General features: G+C 39.1%; 1 protein-coding gene across 1 annotated transcript in view; it reads left to right on the top strand.

Annotated features, from left to right (window-relative positions):
* Positions 1 to 4384: 4384 nt before the first annotated feature.
* SPAG17 (sperm associated antigen 17) overlaps positions 4385 to 20223 on the top strand; it is a gene marked incomplete at its 5' end in the record, with an annotated part of 132618 nt that continues 116779 nt past the window's right edge. The window contains one exon of the mRNA XM_081113258.1: positions 4385 to 4471. Coding sequence (XP_080969384.1) covers positions 4385 to 4471 — 87 coding nt within the window. The remainder of the gene's footprint in view (positions 4472 to 20223) is intronic.

Consider the following 20223-nt stretch of genomic DNA (forward strand, 5'->3'; position numbering starts at 1 on the left):
CTTTAGAAAGTGATATATTCTCAGGCTCCCCACAATTCACTGGGGGATTCTGAACTGCAAGCACTGCAGCTGATTTTAATTGCCGCGATGATGCATAGGGAGAGATGTGATATCTGGGGTAACTGACTTCTAAACAATGAGGGGCTTTAAAGATTAAAGTCAACACTTTAAATTGCACTCACAACTGAATAGGAAGCTAATGCTGACCATAAAATGCAGGTGTAATATTCTCCATATGTTTTGGACCTGTAGCTGAAAGAGATCAAGCCTTCTGCATCACACACAATAAAAACTCAAGGACAGTGCATTTTAACATTCTATTTTGAAGGTTAGAAAGACAAAGATCATGATGATAAATAACACAAACATGCAGTGAAAGGTGTTCTTATATGTAGGATGCCAGTCTAAGAAATCAGTGAACATCTATGAGGCCTTCTTAGCCAAAGGCAAGCAGATTGCTGCAACTAAGTGTATTTTGAGTACCTGAAATCTTGGCCTAGACATGAGTTGGTCCATAGTTCCTGATTTACCTGATAACAGCAGAAATCTGGATGCATCAATAACTGGCTAGACCTTTTCAGGTATGAAAAATAATGCCTCAGACATCACACCTGAAAAAGGGTTCACAGAACATTATAAGATTAAAGTCTAAACTTGAAAAAAATCAATAATCAATAATCATAGTATCCTAAAGAAACAGCACATCTCTAAACATAGACAATCCTTGGTGAGCTAAACAATACTCCATGCAAAATCGTACTGGAAAATCGAAATTGAACAAACCAGGAATAATCCTGCCAATGTGAAAGAAAATTCTCCAAATAGTATAGTTTTGTTTTAGCCACTGACATATGGGAAAATTTATGTAGTAAAGTATATGCTTATAAAGTTTCAACTTATATTTAGTGGGGGAAACAATTTATTATACCAAGAAAGCATAAATGTCTGACAGATGGTAATACTTTTTTTCCTATTCTTGGCAGGGTCCCTTTTTAGCTGAATGGCTCTTGCTTCTTAAAACTATGAATATTGTCATTCACACCTATTTTCTGAAATTAAACAGACCAGTTCTATGATGAAACCCCCTATAAATTTGGTTACTGTATAATGTCTTCCCATTTTGTATCATAAATTATTAAGAGTACCACTCTCCCTAGAATAATGAGAAATGCCAAAACTAGAGAAAAAGCATTCTGTAATAAAATCCTTACTTTAAATTATCTAAATCAGCCCTGGCCCATGTAGCTCATTTGGTTGGAGTGTTGTCCCATCCACTGAAGGGTCATGGGTTCAATTCCCGGTCAGGGCACATACTGTGGTGGTGGGTTCAGGGAGCATATAGGAGGCAACCAATCAGTGTATCTCTCTCACATTGATGTTTCTTTCTCTTTCTCCCTCTCCCTTCCTCTTTATCTGAAATCAATGAAAACATATCAGGTGAAGATTAAAAAGACTAAATCAATTTTTGAAAACCTATTTTTTAATTTATTCTGATAGGAACTTACAAAGGAAAGTATAAAAGATTATACTGGATATACACTCTTCCATCCAGAAATCTTTATTTTTGGCTTTTAAAAGTTCTATCCCTTTAAATCACTTGCTAAATTATAATTTATGTGTAAAATATAGATATCTAGGCAATGGATCTTGTTGGGCAAAATTTTTATGTGTTTGTAAGCAGACTAGTTTATTGTATTACTTTAATATGAAAACTACTTCTTCATGTAAGAAATTTATTTTCTTGATAAAAAAGGATGTACTGTATAAGCAAGTGGAAGACCAGGTAAAGGGTGCAATCAGGTGGGTAATACTGGATGCCATCTCCCAAAAGACAGAGATTAGATTTGTGTGCTTCTCACACTAGGAGTCAGCATTGAGTCCTGCCTACTTGAAAATGACAAGGTTTTTTTCTGAGATTTATTAAGCTGATTCTCAAATGAAAATTATCAAAAATGTTAGATCATTTAGGGTAACAGACTGCTATATCAAATCCCAGTATTTCAGCAGCTTAAGAAAATAAAAGTTTAACATCCAATTAATAGTCCCAAGCAAATGCTTTTGGTGAAGAAAGCAGGATGATGCCAGGGGAAAGGGTTCTCTGTGCTACAACAATCATTCAGAAATTTGAGGCTTTTGGGGTCACCCCAATATCTGTGCAGATAGGGAAGAGCATGAACAATGCTTGGGAGATGTTTTTATAGGCCAAGCTTGGTTATGGCGATGCAGCATTCTGCTCATGTCCCACTGACTAGAACTCAGTCACATGTTTGTATCTAAGAATAAGCAAGGTTGAAAAATGTGGTCCGACTGTCATAGTAGGAGGAAAGAAAACTAAATGATTATAGAATGGCTACTCAGTTTTTGCCACAGTAAATGTCACAAACATTTTATTGCTACCAAAATTGGGTTGGACACCTGTCACTTGTAAAACATAACTACTGGCGCCTTCTCTACCACTTAAAATAACACTTAATTTTACTTTTTTCTCCTTATTTTATTTTTTCTTCTTTGTTTCACTTTCTTATCTGCAGCCTATTTTTATTAATCATCTGCTAGTGATTTGGCTGAACTGACTATACATTAGATGTTTATTTTGAAATATGCATTCACATTCAAGAAGAAAATTAGTAACATAGTATGACATACATAAACATCTGGTTAAATTTTTTATAAAACATAACTGGAAGGCCAACAAATTTTTTACTGCTTTTCTAATAAAAATGCAGAACTTCTTTCCCCAACAGTTTAAGCCTATGAGAGTAATTATGATCCAAATTCAGAATGATGTAATTAATGATTGCCTATATTTGTCTGTAAGAGATTAATCTTTATGGTCAAGCCATAATCCAAAGACAATTTTCATCTTATAAAGGAAAGTTTAGTGAAGAACAGAATTTTGGAGAAAATTCCATGATAATGACTCAGTGGCAGTCCAGGTGGTGGCTGTGGAGATGCTCAGGAAAACCTCTTTCTGGCACCCTCTGGCATCCTCATGCATCAGAAATTTTATTCTCCAATTTGTCTCATTGTAATAAAAAATAAAAGGGGGCAGCTGTTATTTTGGAGGACCTGACACAGTGGTAGGTGGTAGTGTTGAGGTTAACTGCACTGGATTTGGGACTCCGATAATAACTGAGTTCTAATCCTGGTGCCATCAGTCATACCTGTGGGGCTTGAAGTCAGGTTGTTGTAAGAATTGAATGATAGGACTGTGTTATATAGGATGTAACCAGTGCTCAAGAAACAAGAGTTGTTGTTATTAGCATTAGCATTATCACTAGAGGCCTGGTGCATGAATTCGTGCACGGGTGGGGTCCCTTGGCCTGGCTGGTGATTGGGGCCGATCAGGGCCATCTCACCCAGTCCCTATTGGGGTTCATGGGGGTCAGCCAGCCAGGGAGAGACCACGGGAGGGCTCCAGAGCGTGTCTGAACCTCTTGCCCAGTCCCCATAGGAAGGACCACAGCAGCAAGCTAACCTACTGGTTGGAGCATCTGTCCCCTGGTGGTCAGTGCACGTCATAGCAACTGGTTGAGCCGTCAACTGAATAGTCGACTGATGGGTTGGACACTTAGCATATTATGCTTTTATTATATAGGATTATTATTTTGGGGACTCTGTCTGACCAGGATATTTTAGATATTTGGAAGTGCCTGGAGGGAAAGGGGTAAAGAAAGATTCTGCTGACCAGCACAGGCCAATTTAAAAGAACTGGGTCTGATTAGGCAGAGAAGATTTAGAAAGAGACTGATCTGTTCAGTTATATGAAGGATCTTGTACAGGAGTGATTGCCCCTGTGTAGGAAGGCCCTGGACCCCTGTGTAGGAAAGCCCTGGGGGGTGGAACCAAGACAGGAGGTTGAAGGGAAAAATGTGGCCTCATAAAAGGAAGCATTGTGGGCAGGTGGGAGCAGATGAAAACCAGCATGGATCGCCTCCTGAGGGGTCAGTTCTCCATTCCACGTTATCCAGGATGGAAGAAATCTTGATGGAGAAGACAAGGACAGGGTTCCAGGGGTTTTGAGTTTCAAGACAATGCCTCCTACTAGAGAAGGCACCAAGAAGCTGCAGAGGGTCCTAGTGAGTAAGGAAAGCAGCCTGATCAGTCCTCATCCTCTCCTCCCCTGGCCCAGGTCTCCTGCTGCAAAACCCTAAGATTTAACTGGAGGCGCTGGGAGTCCCACTTCCGAGCTGCCCCAGCTGGTAAACTCCGTTGCTATGGCGACGGAAGCGGTTGAACCGGTTTGGGGAACACTGAACGGGTTTGGGGACAGGAGTTGCAGGGGTTAAGAAACTGGCCGTTGCGGCTTCGGTTACCAGGGCAGCAGGGACGCTGGCTCTGGGCCTGATCCTAGTTTAGAGGCCAGTGCTCCACCGCCCTTTGCATGGCACCCAAGAAAGAGAAAGGTGGGCCGGCCAGCACCAATTCTAAGGCGTGGGAACCATCGCTCATCGCTGCGCACTTCAATCAGGTGAGCGGAGTCCCTGAGTCCTCCTCACCCATCTGACCCTCCAGGCCACACAGCCGGCTCGCCCTCCCTTCCAGACACCACAGCTGCCCCTGGGAAAACCTGACCTGGTACCTCTCCCCAGGCCTGGTCCTTCCTGATCGCAAAACCCAGGGCCCCATCCACAGGGAGTGTTTGACAGAGTGGGTGTTAAGGAAAAAAGAGGGGAGTCAGTGTGAGTTCAAACAGGGCCTGGTGGGGAAGAGGTGTCGCTGACACTCCGTGATCCTTCACCCTGATGGCTCTCCACGGTGTCCTGCCTGGAGTTGTCTTTATGAACTGTCACTTCCTCCTGACATCTTCTGGAGAACATCATCCTGTCAAGTCATTGTAGCCTGGCCTACTGTAAGGTTTTAATAAATGCTGGGTGAAAACTCACTCGTGCCGTGCCTAAGATAACATAACTTATTCAGTACAAGTGAGCCTTCTACTCATAGGAAGCAATGCCTTTCTTATGTGATGCCCAGGCTCCAGGATATCAGAGATTGGATGTAGTTTGAAGGCACCACAGGAGATCAGAGTGATGAAGGACTGGTTGCTAGACTCATATGATGCTGCAGAGGCACCAGGCAATCTCTAACCCACCTGCCACATGAGTTCAAATTGCACTGCATCCCAGAACCCACTAGCTCCCCACCCTCCTCCAGTGAGTTGGACAGCCCAATAGTTCTTGTCACCTGCCACTGGAAATACACTCCAACACTAACTTTATTCCAAGTTCAAGATAACACCTGGAAGGAGGAAGATTGATTTGGGAAATTCTAGCCTGCCATTCTAACATATTTTTTCCAATTGGAAAAAAAATTTTCTTTTATTTTTTCATGTGTGTGTACAGTTCAGTAGAGAGGTAGTACTTGAAGGAAAAATATACCTAAATACTTAATGATGACTCTTATGAGAAATTTCTACCTATCTGTCCTTATTTTCCACTATAATTGTGTGTTTTTTTCTCTATAAACAGTAATTTTGTTTGATACGTAATTCTACCTGATGAAGACTTTCATGAAAGTAAAGATACTGCTGATGCTGACATGGCATCATGTAATTTTTGGTGATTTCTGTAACTTTAGGAATAAAGGGTGTCAACTCAGTAATTCCCCTTTATAGTTTCAAGTTCTCAAAGATGTTTTTCAAAATACCCTGTAAAAGCACCCTCTCTTTTGCTTTTCTAAGTCAACACTAGCCAACATAATTTTCCCCATTTTTCTTTGCAATTGTATAGGCCAAGTTTGGGCTGGAGGGAACATTTCTGCTTGAGTTATAAACTGCCGAACAACGGAGTGTGATGGAGGTGCTGACACTGCATTAGCTTCAGTGTTGCAAATAAGAGGCTATAATTTTCCTAGTTGAATGGAAAACCTAAAGGCACTATTTTTCCTTATGGCTTGAAAACCTGAAATAATATTCTGCCTTCTTGCTCCTGCTCAAACAATATAATTTCAATAAATCTTATATATTAATAGAAAGAATTTGAACTCAAAGTAATATGCAGTTTCAACTACAAAGAGTGAACTCCTTCAATTTGTTGGAATACATGGGGTTTTTTTTTTATTGCAGGAGGATGACAACAGCGCTCCACCTCAGCTCGTATTTTTTTCTCATCTTGGTTTCATGTCTGAGCCAAGAGGAAAATTCCCAGATTAACCCAGCAGGCCAATGCCCAGAGGCATGCCCTAACCACCAATGTAATAGACTCTGAATTTGGTTTAAAGATGACTATGGATGTGTGAATTCCTTACCCACTGGGGCTTAGCAAAGTGCTTCACACATAGTTGGTGCTCAAAAAATGTTACTGCTTTAGTCCTCAGAGATTTTCTCTTCATATAGTTGCTACTCCAGTATGTGGTGTGTGTGTTTGTGTGTGTTGGGAGGTGGAAGAAGGAGGTCCTATCTTCAAGTCTTCCATAAGCCAGATTTTAGAATTTACTGATTGAATAATTCAAATCAATAGTAATTTTGATCTCATGTTCATATTGAGTTACACTAGACTTTAAAGAAGTATCACAAATTTTTCTATCTTATCAAATGTGGTTTCTTCTTGACTAGTCATTTGCTTGATTGCTTTAGGTAGTTGACTACTTTCAAAGTTCCTATAAAGTTTTAGGATGTTTCTCTTTCTTTCCCTTCCACTCTCTCTAAAATAAATAAAAATATATTCTCAGGTGAGGATTAAAAATAAATAAAAATAGCTGAACTATATGTTTCAATTGGAATTTTGTGTTATGGTCAGAACTTAAGTGTCATAGGGAAAAGGAACCTCACAATGTTAAGTGGTAGCATGATACCAACATAGAGAGTATGAGAGTATTCAGAAGCCAACTACAAATCCTTTTTTAAAAATTTATTATTGACTTTTGTTCCCAAATGTCTTCTTCAGAATTCCAGGGTTTCCCAAAAGTTTGTTCGGGTTGATTTAGATATAACACAGATTGAGTTTGGTTTGGAATTTTTCTAATTTTAATTGTTAAATACTTTCATATTTTCAGATTAGTGGAGGATGGTTATTTCTTTTCATGTTTCTTAGTTTAAAGTCTTATTTTTATGTATACCAAAAAGGCAGCCATAACTTGTGAGGCCCACCATTGGCATAGCAATTATACTTCCTTACTGTGACCCATCACAGAAAACATTAAAAAGTAACAGGGGATGGGAAGGGGGGAAAGCGTGTAACAATCCACACCCCTTCACTTACCTGTCTCACTGTTCCAATGCACTAATTTCATTTTGCAATGATAATGCCAGGCCCCTAATCCCCAATTTAAGGAACTAGAGTAGACACTCTACTTCTTGATTTAAGCCTTCAATTCTTCTTTAACATAAATCTCTACATGTTTTTAAATATTTGAAAAATCTGTTACAATATATTGATGTGTCCTTACTGAGATTCATGAGGTCTTTCCCCAATTTCTTTATTTTTATTATCAATGTGTTTCCTCATTTCATAAAGGTAGTAATATTTACATCTAAGACACAAGCTGATACTATACATAGTAGGGCTTTTCTTCACAATACTCAGTAGTGGAGATTCCCAGGGCATGTAGCTAAACTGTTCCTTTTATAAAACTGAAGATCCAAGTATTTCAAGGTCTAGTGCAAAGATGTAGTGATTTAGCACATGAGGGGCCAGATAGTAGATTTTCTCACTAGTGCTTCCTTCCTCCTTAACAGAAGATTAAGTTATGATATGCAATTATAGCATTTTATATAAGCCTTGCAATCAAATAAAATTTTACATATTTGATCTTATGTAAATCCCCAAAATAGTGTTATGAGGTAGGTATTATTAGAATAGAACAAGTTATTTAGGGAATGTATCATGAAAAGTTATTTGATTAGTACTTAAATTTGAGATCAAAGTGTTGCTTAAAACCAATAAATAAATATGGAAAGTGTACTGATTTTACCTGAAACTAGACTTTATCCATCTGTTTGTCATCCTCTGTCTCTCACAAACAACATTTAGAAGAGAGACAGGCTATAGCATTTCTTTTTATTTCAACTTTTTGGCTTCTTTCTGAGATCATTTAAGCAGGACAAATAAAAATGTGTCTTGATTAGGAAAAATTATTTTCCTATCTCTAAAAATAGTTCAGAAATGTGACTTCTTCTGCTACCTGGAGGTATGCTGCATTTTCTGGTCGTGCCTGCCAAAACCTGGCTCATAAAAATCTGAGACCACCTCTGTCTTTCAAGTCTCCAGATGTGGCACTATAATTCTCACAGTCACTAAAGCTTATCTATGAGTCAGAGGTCATCTATGAATCATTCAGTCTGCCTCTAAGTCCTCTTGATTTTTCCTTTATCCTTTCTCACTGCAATCTGTTCTCTGTTCCCATGCCCCATTCTACCCCACACCTTCATTTTTTGATTCCTGATGTTTTACATGAATCCTGTAGCTATACTCACTATAGAAACATCTGTTCCTGTGTATAAAACCAATGAGCAACTTATTTTTCCTAAACACTTCTCACACCATGCTCACTCCCAGCTCACAGACTATCAATGACCACTGCAGTCTCAAGCTAATCATCCTGGCTTCTTCATCTTCTTTAATCTGGCCTCATCTAAGCATCAAATTGAATTGCTCCAGGCAAACAGTCTCCTCACTGTAGCACAGACATGTGAAGGAGGCAATGAGCTGCTAAAGACAGTCCTGGCAGACCTAGATACTGAATTCTGATTCTGAAATGAATAATAGGTGACCTAGAGCAAATTTCTTACCTTTTTTGAGCCTTATTTTCCTTCTGTCAATGGAGATAATAATATCCACCTCAAAGGCTTGCTATGAAGATGAAAAGCTCATCCCAGCAGATACATAAGATGACTGAGACAGTGCCCTGAAAAGAACTGTGCAGATTCATTTCACTTCTCCCAGACACTTCACCTACCAACTACGAGGCATTCAAGTAAAAGTTCTTTAAAATACTCAGTTGGTGGCCAGCATGGCTCAGTGGTTGAACAACATCGACCTATGATCCGGGAGGTCAGGGTTTGATTCTTGGTTAAGGCACATGCCCCAGTTGAGGGCTTGATCCCTGGTGGGGGGCATGCAGGAGGTAACTGCTCAATGGTTATCATCATTGATGTTTCTATCTCTCTCTCCCTCTTCCTTCCTCTCTGAAATCAATTTTTAAAAATACTTAGTTAATAGTTCCTCCTTCTTATACTGCAGTTGAGGAATAATATTTTTTGGTATTAAATGTAGCTTAGTGACAATAGCTAAGTTGTGCACATTTGAAATAGAATTTTCTTGGAGTTCTTGAACAAAGCTTATAATTCCTATAAAGGTTTAGAATTGGATAAGGGTTCAAGATAGGTGTAGCTGAAATATTAATATCCAAAATATTTTATATATATAAAGTTTTTATAGAATATATAGATACAAGGATGATAATAAACTGAATCTAAGCAGGTTTTATGAAAAAAAATGTTTAATTGAATTGAAGTGCTTGAGACATTATAAATGTAGTTTATCAAAAAGGGAAATACATTTTATTGGACAGAACCCTTGAACAATTTTGAGAGGCAGTGAAGGATTTTTCAACTTTTTTGATCTTAAACAGTAAGCTATTTCTCACGTTAATGTGTATTTAAGACTTACTGGAAATACTTATAATACGAGCTGAAGACTGATGTCTGGCAGCAAGCGTATTTCTGAAATTGGGTTGGTTTTTATTACTGTGTTTTCTGAAATATGCTTTCATTGATATTTACAAAACAAATTGCCAGTTCACACAAAGGTTGTTTTAATAAAAGCCAATGAAAACAACTGAGTTGCTAGGAGGAATGTTAAGAGGGAAATGGACTTTTCATAACCTCACATTATAATTTCTCTTTTTGGACAAAAGTGTATTATTTGAATGAGCTTGGAACCAAAGGGAATTAGCATGTTAAAATATCTACCTAGATATTACATGTGATCATTTTTATTAAAAATGAAAAATATTAAATATAAGTAAAATGTGTTGCCAATATAAGTTTGGCAACATCTGAGGAAAATGTTAGGTAAGAAATGGTGAATGTTAACCATGTTTCAGCTCTAGTTATAGAAATCATCAGTGGCTCCCAGTTACCCAAAAGACAAAATCCAAGATGTTCTGTCTGGTTTCACAGCCCTGCCTAATTTGGCCTTTCTCTGCTCATGCATCTTTATCTCATTCTATTGCAATGTAATGCTCTCTGTAGTATCCCTAAGCACACACTGACTATACCCACGAAGTTTCCTGGCCTGAAGATCTCCCACCTCCATGTGACTCCTCCTCATTAAATATCATCCCCTATATCTTCCAAAAACGAGCTCAAGTCACACCATTCTGGCCCTCACTGACTTTTCTCCTTCCTAAACTACTTCAGAGATTTTATCGTTAACACTATCTTTGTTTGAGCTGTGGCCCAACCGTTTCAGTGTTATATCTACTATATCTCTGCAAATCCTCCAGGGTAGCAAAAGATTAATATTTTTAATTCCCTCCCTCCTGGTTACAGCACCTAATAGTGATAGGCACATAGTGGCCTGCTGAATTAATTTCATTGACTGTATTTACTGTCTCAACCTTCTGGCCTGTTTTCTCTCTTGAGCCCCAGAATTAGTCACAATCCATTTGTCCTCAGAACTTAAATTGAAGAAAATCTCAAAGCATTCGTTTTTGTAGCCATAAAACAGGGACAGTGGTCATACCTCCCTTACAGATATTAAAAAGATTGTTAAGAGGAATTAAAGGCATCTAACACATAGTATCTCAGACTTCACACACCCAGACCCAAACCCCAGAATTCCCCCTTCATACCTGCTCTTCACCAAGTCTTCACCTTCTCATTGCATGGTGACACCATTCACCCAGCAAGTCACTAGTACCAACAACATTGCATTCATTGTGTTCTCCTTCTTTTCTGCACCCCATAATCAATTTTTAGTAAATGCTATTGGTTCTAAAATCTATGTTCTTGGCATCACCTGTACTGTTACCCCCTAATCCAAGCCACCATCATTTCCTGCCTAAGCTACAGGTAGCACATGAGCTTTGAAACTTCTCTTTCTCCCTTTCTTGCTGCCCTAGAGTCTTGTCACCATATAGCATCTGGAGTGGTTCTTTTAATTCATCTGACTTAGAGTAAAATCCAAATGCTCCATCATAACCTTTAGACTTTTAGGTCTTTTAAGACCCTGTGTGCGTGAGCCTCTGCCAACCACTCTGACTTCATCTCGTATCTCCTATCACTCCCCTTTCACACTGTCTTTCGTAACCACACTGGCCTTTTTGCTGATCTTCAAATCTATCAGAAAGCATATTGCCACCTCAGAGCCATTGCTCTTGCTGTGCCCTCGGCCCAGAATGACCCTTCCCTGAGATAGCCACTCCCTCCCCTCCTTTAGGATTCTGTTCAGGTATCTCCTTCCCTGACCACCCAGTTAAATTATACCATCACCCTCTGTCCACCTACTTTGATTTGGTTCCTGACTTTCTACTTTACATTTATCTCATTATTGTCTGTTTCCCTCTATATGAGGGAAGTTCAGGAGGGCAGGAATTTATTTTGCTCTCTGATATATTGCCAGGACCTGACATATAGAGGGGCTCAGGTAACATTGCTGAAGGGAGGACTAGTAGGCACTCAATAAGGTGGAGCTGTTTAGTAATTAGAATTATTAATCAGTATGATTACTATATTTTTGAAATGGCATGAAAATTAAATAAAGTATATGGAAGAATGTGGGACTCTATTTAACCTGATGTAAAGATTTATTATTATAATAATTACTCTTTTATATATTTCCATATGGATTTTACACATGTTCTTCAAACACATGGCGAAAAAAGGGGGAACATCTGTAATATTCCCAACAATAAAGATAAAAACAAACCAAACAAACAAACAACAAAAGCCTACTTCCTGCTCATTGAAGTTAGAAATAATCCTCGTACCTTCTCTGCTAGTATCAGATTGGCCAGGGATTCCTATTACTTCTCCCTCTCTATTTTAGTTTCTTCTTTTCACCTTCCATAATCTAACACAAATACTCTTCTAACCATCCTTCTTTTTGCCTTCACCCAGGGGTGAGAAATGGTTAGGGGGAGACTGGGGCTCAGCGCAGATAGCTATGTATGTGTGAAAGAGGATAGAGAGGAGAGGGGGGAAAGGGATTGAAAACTGGAGCAGGAGAGATGGGAGAATTGAAGGGACAAAGTGGTAAAAGAGGTCAAAGGAAAGTGGATCATTTTCTCTAGTACAAAAGCCCTAGAGAGAAGAGCTGGTTCTTAAGATTGGGGGAGAATGTATTGAGATGAAAATGTAAAAGGGGGAGGAAACCTAAGCAAGAAAGCCTTGCTCTTCTGAGATGCAAGTCGCCACTGTGTAGACAGAAACTGGATAAGTAGGAGACAGAGGACTCCTTCCACTGTTCTTCAGGTGGCATCTGCCATGAGACACTTTCTAGGATACAGGGAGAGATGAGGTCTAGCCAAATGCCTATCACCTTACATCATAACTATTCATACATTTCTTTTCCCTACTGGACTGTGGGTCTTGAGAGCAGAGACTTCTTTCCATTACTTTTTCAAATGCAGAAAAGCACAAAGGATAACAACAAGCACATGTATGCCATCATTAAAAATTGAAAATTGCTAATTATTTTATTAAATAAACACTGTAAACAATTAAAAAACACTTTGTCCCTACCCCCATTCTGCGTTCCATTCATTTTCTCTCCCTTCCCAGATGCAAACACTATCATGAATTTCATGTGTATCCTTTCTGCCTATGTATCTGTTAGTCTCTATTCATGAATAATACATAGTATTGTTTACTGTATGATTTCTAAAATTTACACAAATGGTTCCATGATTACACTTATAAATTCTGCAACTTGTCTTTTTTAATTCAGTCTTACGTTTTGAAGTCTGTCCATGGTGAGTGAGATATACAGATTTAGTTCATTTCCTTTCATTGCTCTTGTCTTATTCATCTTTGCTTTCTCCATTTCTAGGGTGATACATACAACATAGATTCCCAAATAGCAAACATCACTTCTTAGTGAATAAATTAGGGCAAATAATATAATAATAGAAATGGATACTTGGTTTTGTAGCTATGAAGTACTTTTACCTGTAATCTGTTTTCACCTTTATTTCTGTATTTTCTTCCCCAAGCTGATGCTGTTTAAGGATAATGATTATGACTTATGCATATGCATTCTATTTCTAAGACCATTTCAATGTCTGGAACATAGTAACTCCTCAGTTAATATTGGGTGAGTGAACGAATGACTCTGCTGAATTATTTTGCTAAGGTCCAGATTCTGAGTACTTGAGTGTTTTCCCAACTCCATGTGGTTGGAATCAGGACTAATAATCAGGTTTTCTGATACTAAATCCAGTGCTCTATTCATTGCACCACTGAAAGAGCTATTGTAAGGACTGTATTAGGGAATCAGTAGGAGAAGAATAATTACAATGAATTACTGCCCTGATGTAACCAATAAATAGACTCCATGTACCTGAGTAATTGGAAAAAAATAATAACCATAGCCAGATCTATGGCTTGAAATTTATCATAATCATTAACTTGGAATATTTGGTCACATGGTTCTTAAATGAGGTTCATATTGTAAAGGAGATGTGTGAATTATGAGGGTGGACAGGATTGCAGGAGTGAAGGAATGAGCAGGAAGAAGTTTCACTCACATGGAACTGGGCTTGCTAAGGTCACTGGTAACCTTCTCACTGCTTTGACAACATACACCACTCCCTCAGCTACAGAGACACCTTCCCTCCTGGCTCTCCTCCATCTCACCTTCTTTCTGCCTCCTAAGAAATCCTTCCCTAAAGTTGTGACAGCCCAAAGGAAGTCTGAAGAAAATCACAAGCATTTAGGAAAAGCATCTCAGGAACTGCCTCATCCACCCACCCACACTCTAATCAGCCCTCCTACTAGGATTGACTGATATAGATCAATACTTTTTACCCTTCACTTGTCAATGAGGGTCTTATTCTAACATCCTCATTCAGAGACAGTTCTCACTGCCTCTTGCCTTCTTGGAGCAGCTGAAAAGGTCAGCATTGCTACCCAGAACCAGCTCTGGAGGTAGCACATCCTAACTCCCGTGATGGGCCAGTCAGAGCGACTGATATTAAGTAGCCTGCACAGGAAAAGATCTTCTAAGGCAGTTATTTTGAAGTAACTTTGCTTACTTTCAAACTCCCTTCGTCATATTAAGATAATATTGAATCTTGAAAATGTATCTTAATTTTCATGTGGAAGATAGTAACTCAACACTTGGAGGCTGGAGGAAGGCACCAGAAGGTCCCGTGTCTGAGGAAGGAGTTGATGAAAGTGTTTAGCCTTTAATATCTGATGATGAAAAGAGATCTTTTTTTGGGTGAGTCCCTGATTCCAATTTTACATTTGTGTAGCAATTAGCAGGACTCCTCTTGGCTTTGCTTGATCTTCTCTGTTAGAAAAATGTCTCTGATATGTAATATTTGTTTGAAAACCCAAAGAAGCTTGTTTCCTTTTGAGGTTTGCCTTACTTTTTATGTTCTGAAGTTCATTTTGGACCTCAGATTTTGCTCTGAGCAATAAAACTGGTTGGATTGCACTAACATAATGGAGCCCATAATTTTAGCCAACTCGTGGGGGTGGGGAGATAGTTAAGGTGTGTAGTGGTTTCTGTGGTTTCTCTGTGGAGTAGAATTCCCTACAAAGCTTTTCCATGTGGTGTTTTAATAGCTGTCTTAAAACTCTCTGATGCATGGAGCAAACAGAATTAGGCTCATGTGCTGGGTTGGTGGGATGGGCCAAGGACTCTGAAACACGAAAGAAAAACAAAGAGCCTAACTCAGAGATTAACTTGTCCACAGAAGATCTTCAGGACATATCCAAATTCAAAATTATAGAATTAATCACCTCTTTAACCCATTTTGCAGAATTTTCTAGGGGAAATTAGAATATTTTTGCATATGTTACTATTTCACCTTTGCATAAAGCTTTCAATACAAAATTAATCTAGATGCCTTTCAGCCACCTTTGGACGGTTGTATTATTACATCCACTTTTATAAGTGACAAAACTGAGTCACAAAGGTAACCCCAAGGTCATTTGGCTAAGAAACTAAGTGGCAGACTTTTATATCACTTCAGAGTTCTGCATCTTTACACAAGAACTTCAGTACTTTTAATAAGGGATCACGTTTAGTATTTATGAGGACAAGGAAAAAAAGTCAGTGGTGTGTACATGCACAGTAAAGATGCTTTGAGACTGCTGAGTTCTCCTCAGTGAATATAACACATTGAAGTGTTGTCTACTAGTAAGCATCCAAGGAATACACTCTTTCTTTAATTGAAATGCTTGGTGATTCAGAGACATGGTTCCTTTCAAAGTTCTGAGTGTAGCTGATAAAATGCCACATACTTAGTTGGCGTTCCCATTACTAAACATGTGTAAAATTGTCTATAATGTGTGGTTTTGGCTGCTAAGTTCACGACACATTTATTGAATGCTACTCTATGTCAGGCACATGGGGAAACTGGAAGTTGTCTAGATGGGAGGATTCTAGGGGAGCCTTTTCCACTGCCCCAGCCCCCTGCCTAAAGTATCATTTACAGAACAACCCTTTGAGTTAGTCCAGGAATCACTGGGATCCCTTTTAGAAAATGCAGATAGCATAGAGAGAAATAATAATTTTAAAAGTTTTTGCTTTTTTCTCTTCACTAAAACTTTTGGGGATAGTTATTTATCCAGTTCCCAAAATCAACTATTAAGGCCCTGAGCTGAATAGGAGGGGATGAGGGTAAATTTTATTCTACCCAGGAGAAAGAGGATCTGGATTCTGGAAAGTCCTGTAAGGGGCTTCAGGGGAGTCAGAACATAGCAAGCAGCAGGCCAGGGGGGCCATCTTATCTGAGAGAGGGGTGCTCTAAGGCTCTCTATCAAAAATAACTTCAATCACTTTGCTTTTGTTTTTAAGAACTAGCCCTACCTAACATCTGTATTTTAGGTCTAGGCCCATAAAATTAATCAGATTAATATTCACAATCCAAGTACCAAACATCTGATCCACTTTTTAATATTTTGAATCCAAGTAAACAGGTCCTATTTTAATGAAAATTCATCTGGTGCCCAGTCCTCTGTGTGGCTCCTTAGAGCTCACTTTCTCCTTTGTCAGCTCTGCCCTTCTTTTTGGCTCTAATCAATGTCCTTTCAATGTTGGTGATGGGTTGATTTCTCTGACAGACCTGCACCAGGTGCCACACTCTCACATTCTCTCCCAGAGCTCCAAAAATTATATACCTGTAGAACTTTAAATAAAAATCCCGTGTTCATGATTTTTGCCCCTCTTCCAAGGATCTAAAGTATTTTAGAAATATATCAGTTAACAATATTGTTACCAAAGAGAAAAGTATTTTACAAATTGACTGACCACCAGGGGGCAGCTCCTGTGATGAGCGTCTTCCCCCGGTCAGTGTGCATCATAGCAACCAGTCGTTCCACCATTCAGTCGATTTGCATATTAGGGTTTTATTATATAGGATAACATATAGGATAACACTTTTAACCTATATCTCCAACTTATTTTACAGTTAGAATTTTTTTTTTAACAAATGCAATTATAGCAGCAGCCAGTTATATGTAATAAAAATATTTCTTTTGCTGGCCAACAGCCCATACTAACACTCCTTTGCTTATGGAGATCCAAGACTCCTTTTGAAGGAAAAACCCAGTATGAGAAAGACGTTCACAAATCCCCTGTCCATTTGGCAGCAAAAGGGCTATCCTTTCAGCAGAGTATTACAATAAAGTATAGGTTTCCATATCTGCACAGTGTTAAACAACTCTTAACAAAGCATGACTTCTTCAATGCATTGATTTTTCTTGAGGCTCTTATACAAATCTTCTCCAAATACAGGTGCTGACCACTACTGGTCAGCTCGTCAGGCGCAGGGGAGTCCTGAATAGAGGACTGTGGGGCTCCCATCCTGGGTTTTTCAGGGCCAAGGCAGCAGAGGAGAGCGTGCTGGCCTCCAGTTGCCTTCCCAGAACCTGTTGATGTTTGTGCTAATAGAAGAAAGCAGTCTCCATCCTGTCACACCAAAGCTACTGTTCACTTGCTTTTGATAGGGTTGTTGTAATTATATTAGAATGTAGGAATGCCTAAATAAAATGTGGAGAATTTACAATATATGAAAGAAAAATAGTTATCAATCTACGCTATGTCTCTGGGACAGTGGGCTTATATGAGACAGCCAGGTTGTCTGCATTTCCATGACTGCTTTCTTGCCTTAGGAGACCAGTATGTAAGTGTTTGGGTTCAGACGCCCTCCTGCCAGGCTTCAAATTAGGTGAGACTGGTAAAGTAAATAAAAGGTAATGGATTGTGTCCATACATGACTTCATTCCATCCTTTGAATGACTTTATCAATAACTACGAGAGGGCAAGACTCAGCAATAACATGTACAGTAGATGCCTCCTGGCAGCGAGAGCCAGTCTGACTTCCTGAGGTGTCTGAGGTGTGCCCGACTAAAGCCCTCTTCCTTCACCACTGGATACATCCAGGGAAGTTTTCCTAAAATGATTAATGTTTTCTTTCTCTAGGCTTATGCTACTAATTACAACCCAAACTTTTTGAACTTTCTTAAACAAACTCGCCCACAGGTAGGAGCACTGCGGGACTCTCGTGTGATGAATCAGGTTGTCCACACCCTGCTTTCTTTCCTCCCCCAGGGTCAGCCTCTAGACTAAATTTCTCTTGCTGCCTGGTGAACTCAAATGTAAGGCTTTTGCTTAACTGCGTGTTGGTGGGATATGAGTGGAGGGGTGTTTTTAATAGTATTTTGCCATGTCTACTTTGTGTTTGATTTTTTTACAAAAATTTTCCTATTTCTAAAACTGCCGCCAGTTAGTAGAGACTTGGACTCTACATTTATCCTAAACTACTAAGAGAAAGATTCAGAAATTAAATTTGCAGAGCATCATTTAATTAGACACAGGAAACAATTTGCTCTTGGTTAGTGGAATGTTGTGCATTTCCTGGCATCTCGCTGCCCCCTAGTGCAGCTTGCCAGTGAGTGCATCCTTCTCCACAGACAATCCGGGTTTGCATTGTTTCTGTCTGGTCAGTCCATTCTGGCGATGTGGTTAACACCAAGTCAGCACTCCAACCAAGTCCTCTGGGAGTCCTGTTTAGCTAAACAGCTATAATTTCGGGAGCAGGAGTTTGGTGGGTGAGCGAATGCAGAGGGGAAGCTGAGCCTTAGCAGAACTCTTAGATCCCTTCTAGTGGAGAGATGTGGCCTGGGCTCTGGCCCAGGTGAGCTGCCTCAAGGTGACCCTCAGGGGTTCCAGAAGTTTCAGTACAGTGCTGTGACTCAGAGGAGCAGGTCTTGTGTTCAGATGTGTTCTCCAGCAAAGTAACAAGACCACTGGCTTCGAGAGAAGGAACCTTGGGAAATTTTCTTAATCTCTTTGAGTCTTGGTAAAACTGTCATTTATAAAAGAGCAATCTTATGGTGTTTAAAAGATTTAATAATCTATTTTTGAAGGTTTTATGCACCTCGGTATGTGATATAAATCTTCATCTATTATGGTTACTGTGGCTAAAGTAGCCATTAGGTGCAATTTAAGGATTATAGAAAGGCATTCTGACCCCAAAGGCTTGCTCTCAAAATTGTTATGAAATGATCACAAAATTACAAGTCAGTATGTGGTCTCCGTGTGGTTTTTTGCCAAAATGACCTTTAACAAGATTTTTAACTTCGTAGGGCCTCTGTTTTGCCCATCTATAAAGTATTAATGCACCTATTTAAAGAGATTACTTAGGGATTTAATGAGATAACATATGCCTGGCACATGACATTTTTCAATAATTGTTAGTTCCTTCCTCCTCCCTTCTCTTTTTCTGGTCTGAAATAGTGAACACCTGCCTTGAATGCCAGATACTGAGGGGTGGATGCTGAACTAGAATGCCCTCTTCTGAATTATCTCCAAAAGAACTGAGAGGCAGCCCTTTCTTGTCACCACTGACATTCAAATATTGGCAAGAACATTTACAGTAGGGAGTGGGTCTAGGGATAGAAATGGTCATTAAAATCTTCAGTGATGGAAAGTGTGACTTCTAGGAAATTAATGGAATTGCCTGTTCAAGAGCCATATGGACTTTATTATAAGAAGGAGAGAGATTTTCCTCTTTAATGATGATTATAGTTGCATATTTGACTGAGAGACAGACAAGAGAAAAGAAAGGTGTCTAAAAGGAAGTTCATTTGTGATGATGGAATTTTTTTCTAAAGCATGCATAATGAATATGATACCTGCTTTGCTGAATCAGAATATTTAAAAAGCAAATGCTCAGCCTTCCCAGGGTGAATTAGCAAACAGCAAAAAAGCAGGTTTTAAACTCAATATGACAGAGGGAACACAGCCTCACCCACATGCAGGCACACCGACACACATGCTCTTTGCAGGCAAAATACACATTTTTGTGCTTTTATGTGTCGTTTTTATTTTGGTGGTAGCATTGAAAATTGGGTGAGTATTGTTAGGAAGTTTCCATGTAGAGAAGTAAGAGAGTTTAGTGATAATCACTATCTGATGGTAAGGAAGAATTTGCATAAGATCCTTTCTCCCACCTGTACCCTCGTTCTGTCATTACCCTGATAAAGGGTGGAGAGAAGCCAGAGAGAACCACATACAATTAATGCATTTCATTTAAGTTGTGTAAAATCTTTCAAATCATCTTAGACATTGTTTTGGAATCCAGCAAGGGGGAGTTGTACTCTGTTTGAATCAAAACTCTAGAGTGGAGCTAGAGAAAAGTGAATATTGCCTTGCCCAACCCCTTTATTTTATAAATGGGGAAACTACGGCCTAGAGAGTGTGCATAGCTATAGTGCCCTCCCTTATTATTCTCTCTTTCCTGATGTCTATATCCTGTCTACTTGATCCATCTTCCCATAAGACTGTTAGAGGCCTGATTTGCATGTTGGTTCTTCCCTCAGCACAGCAGAGTAATCCAGTAAATTCTATTCTTAATCTCCTCCAGAGAATTGCTTCTTCCCAATAGAAATTATAATAGAGAGAAAGGGATTACTGAATAAGAATTTTGTCTTTAGTAAAATTGCTTTCAATCATTTAATGCAAAAATTCATGTCCCAGTATAATATTTTAGCCTATTTCTTAAGAGTGGAAAGAACTCACGAATTAACAATGGGATTCTTATTTT

Source organism: Myotis nattereri (assembly GCF_964212035.1).
Source record: "Myotis nattereri genome assembly, chromosome: 18".
NCBI classification, from domain to species: Eukaryota; Metazoa; Chordata; class Mammalia; order Chiroptera; family Vespertilionidae; genus Myotis; species Myotis nattereri.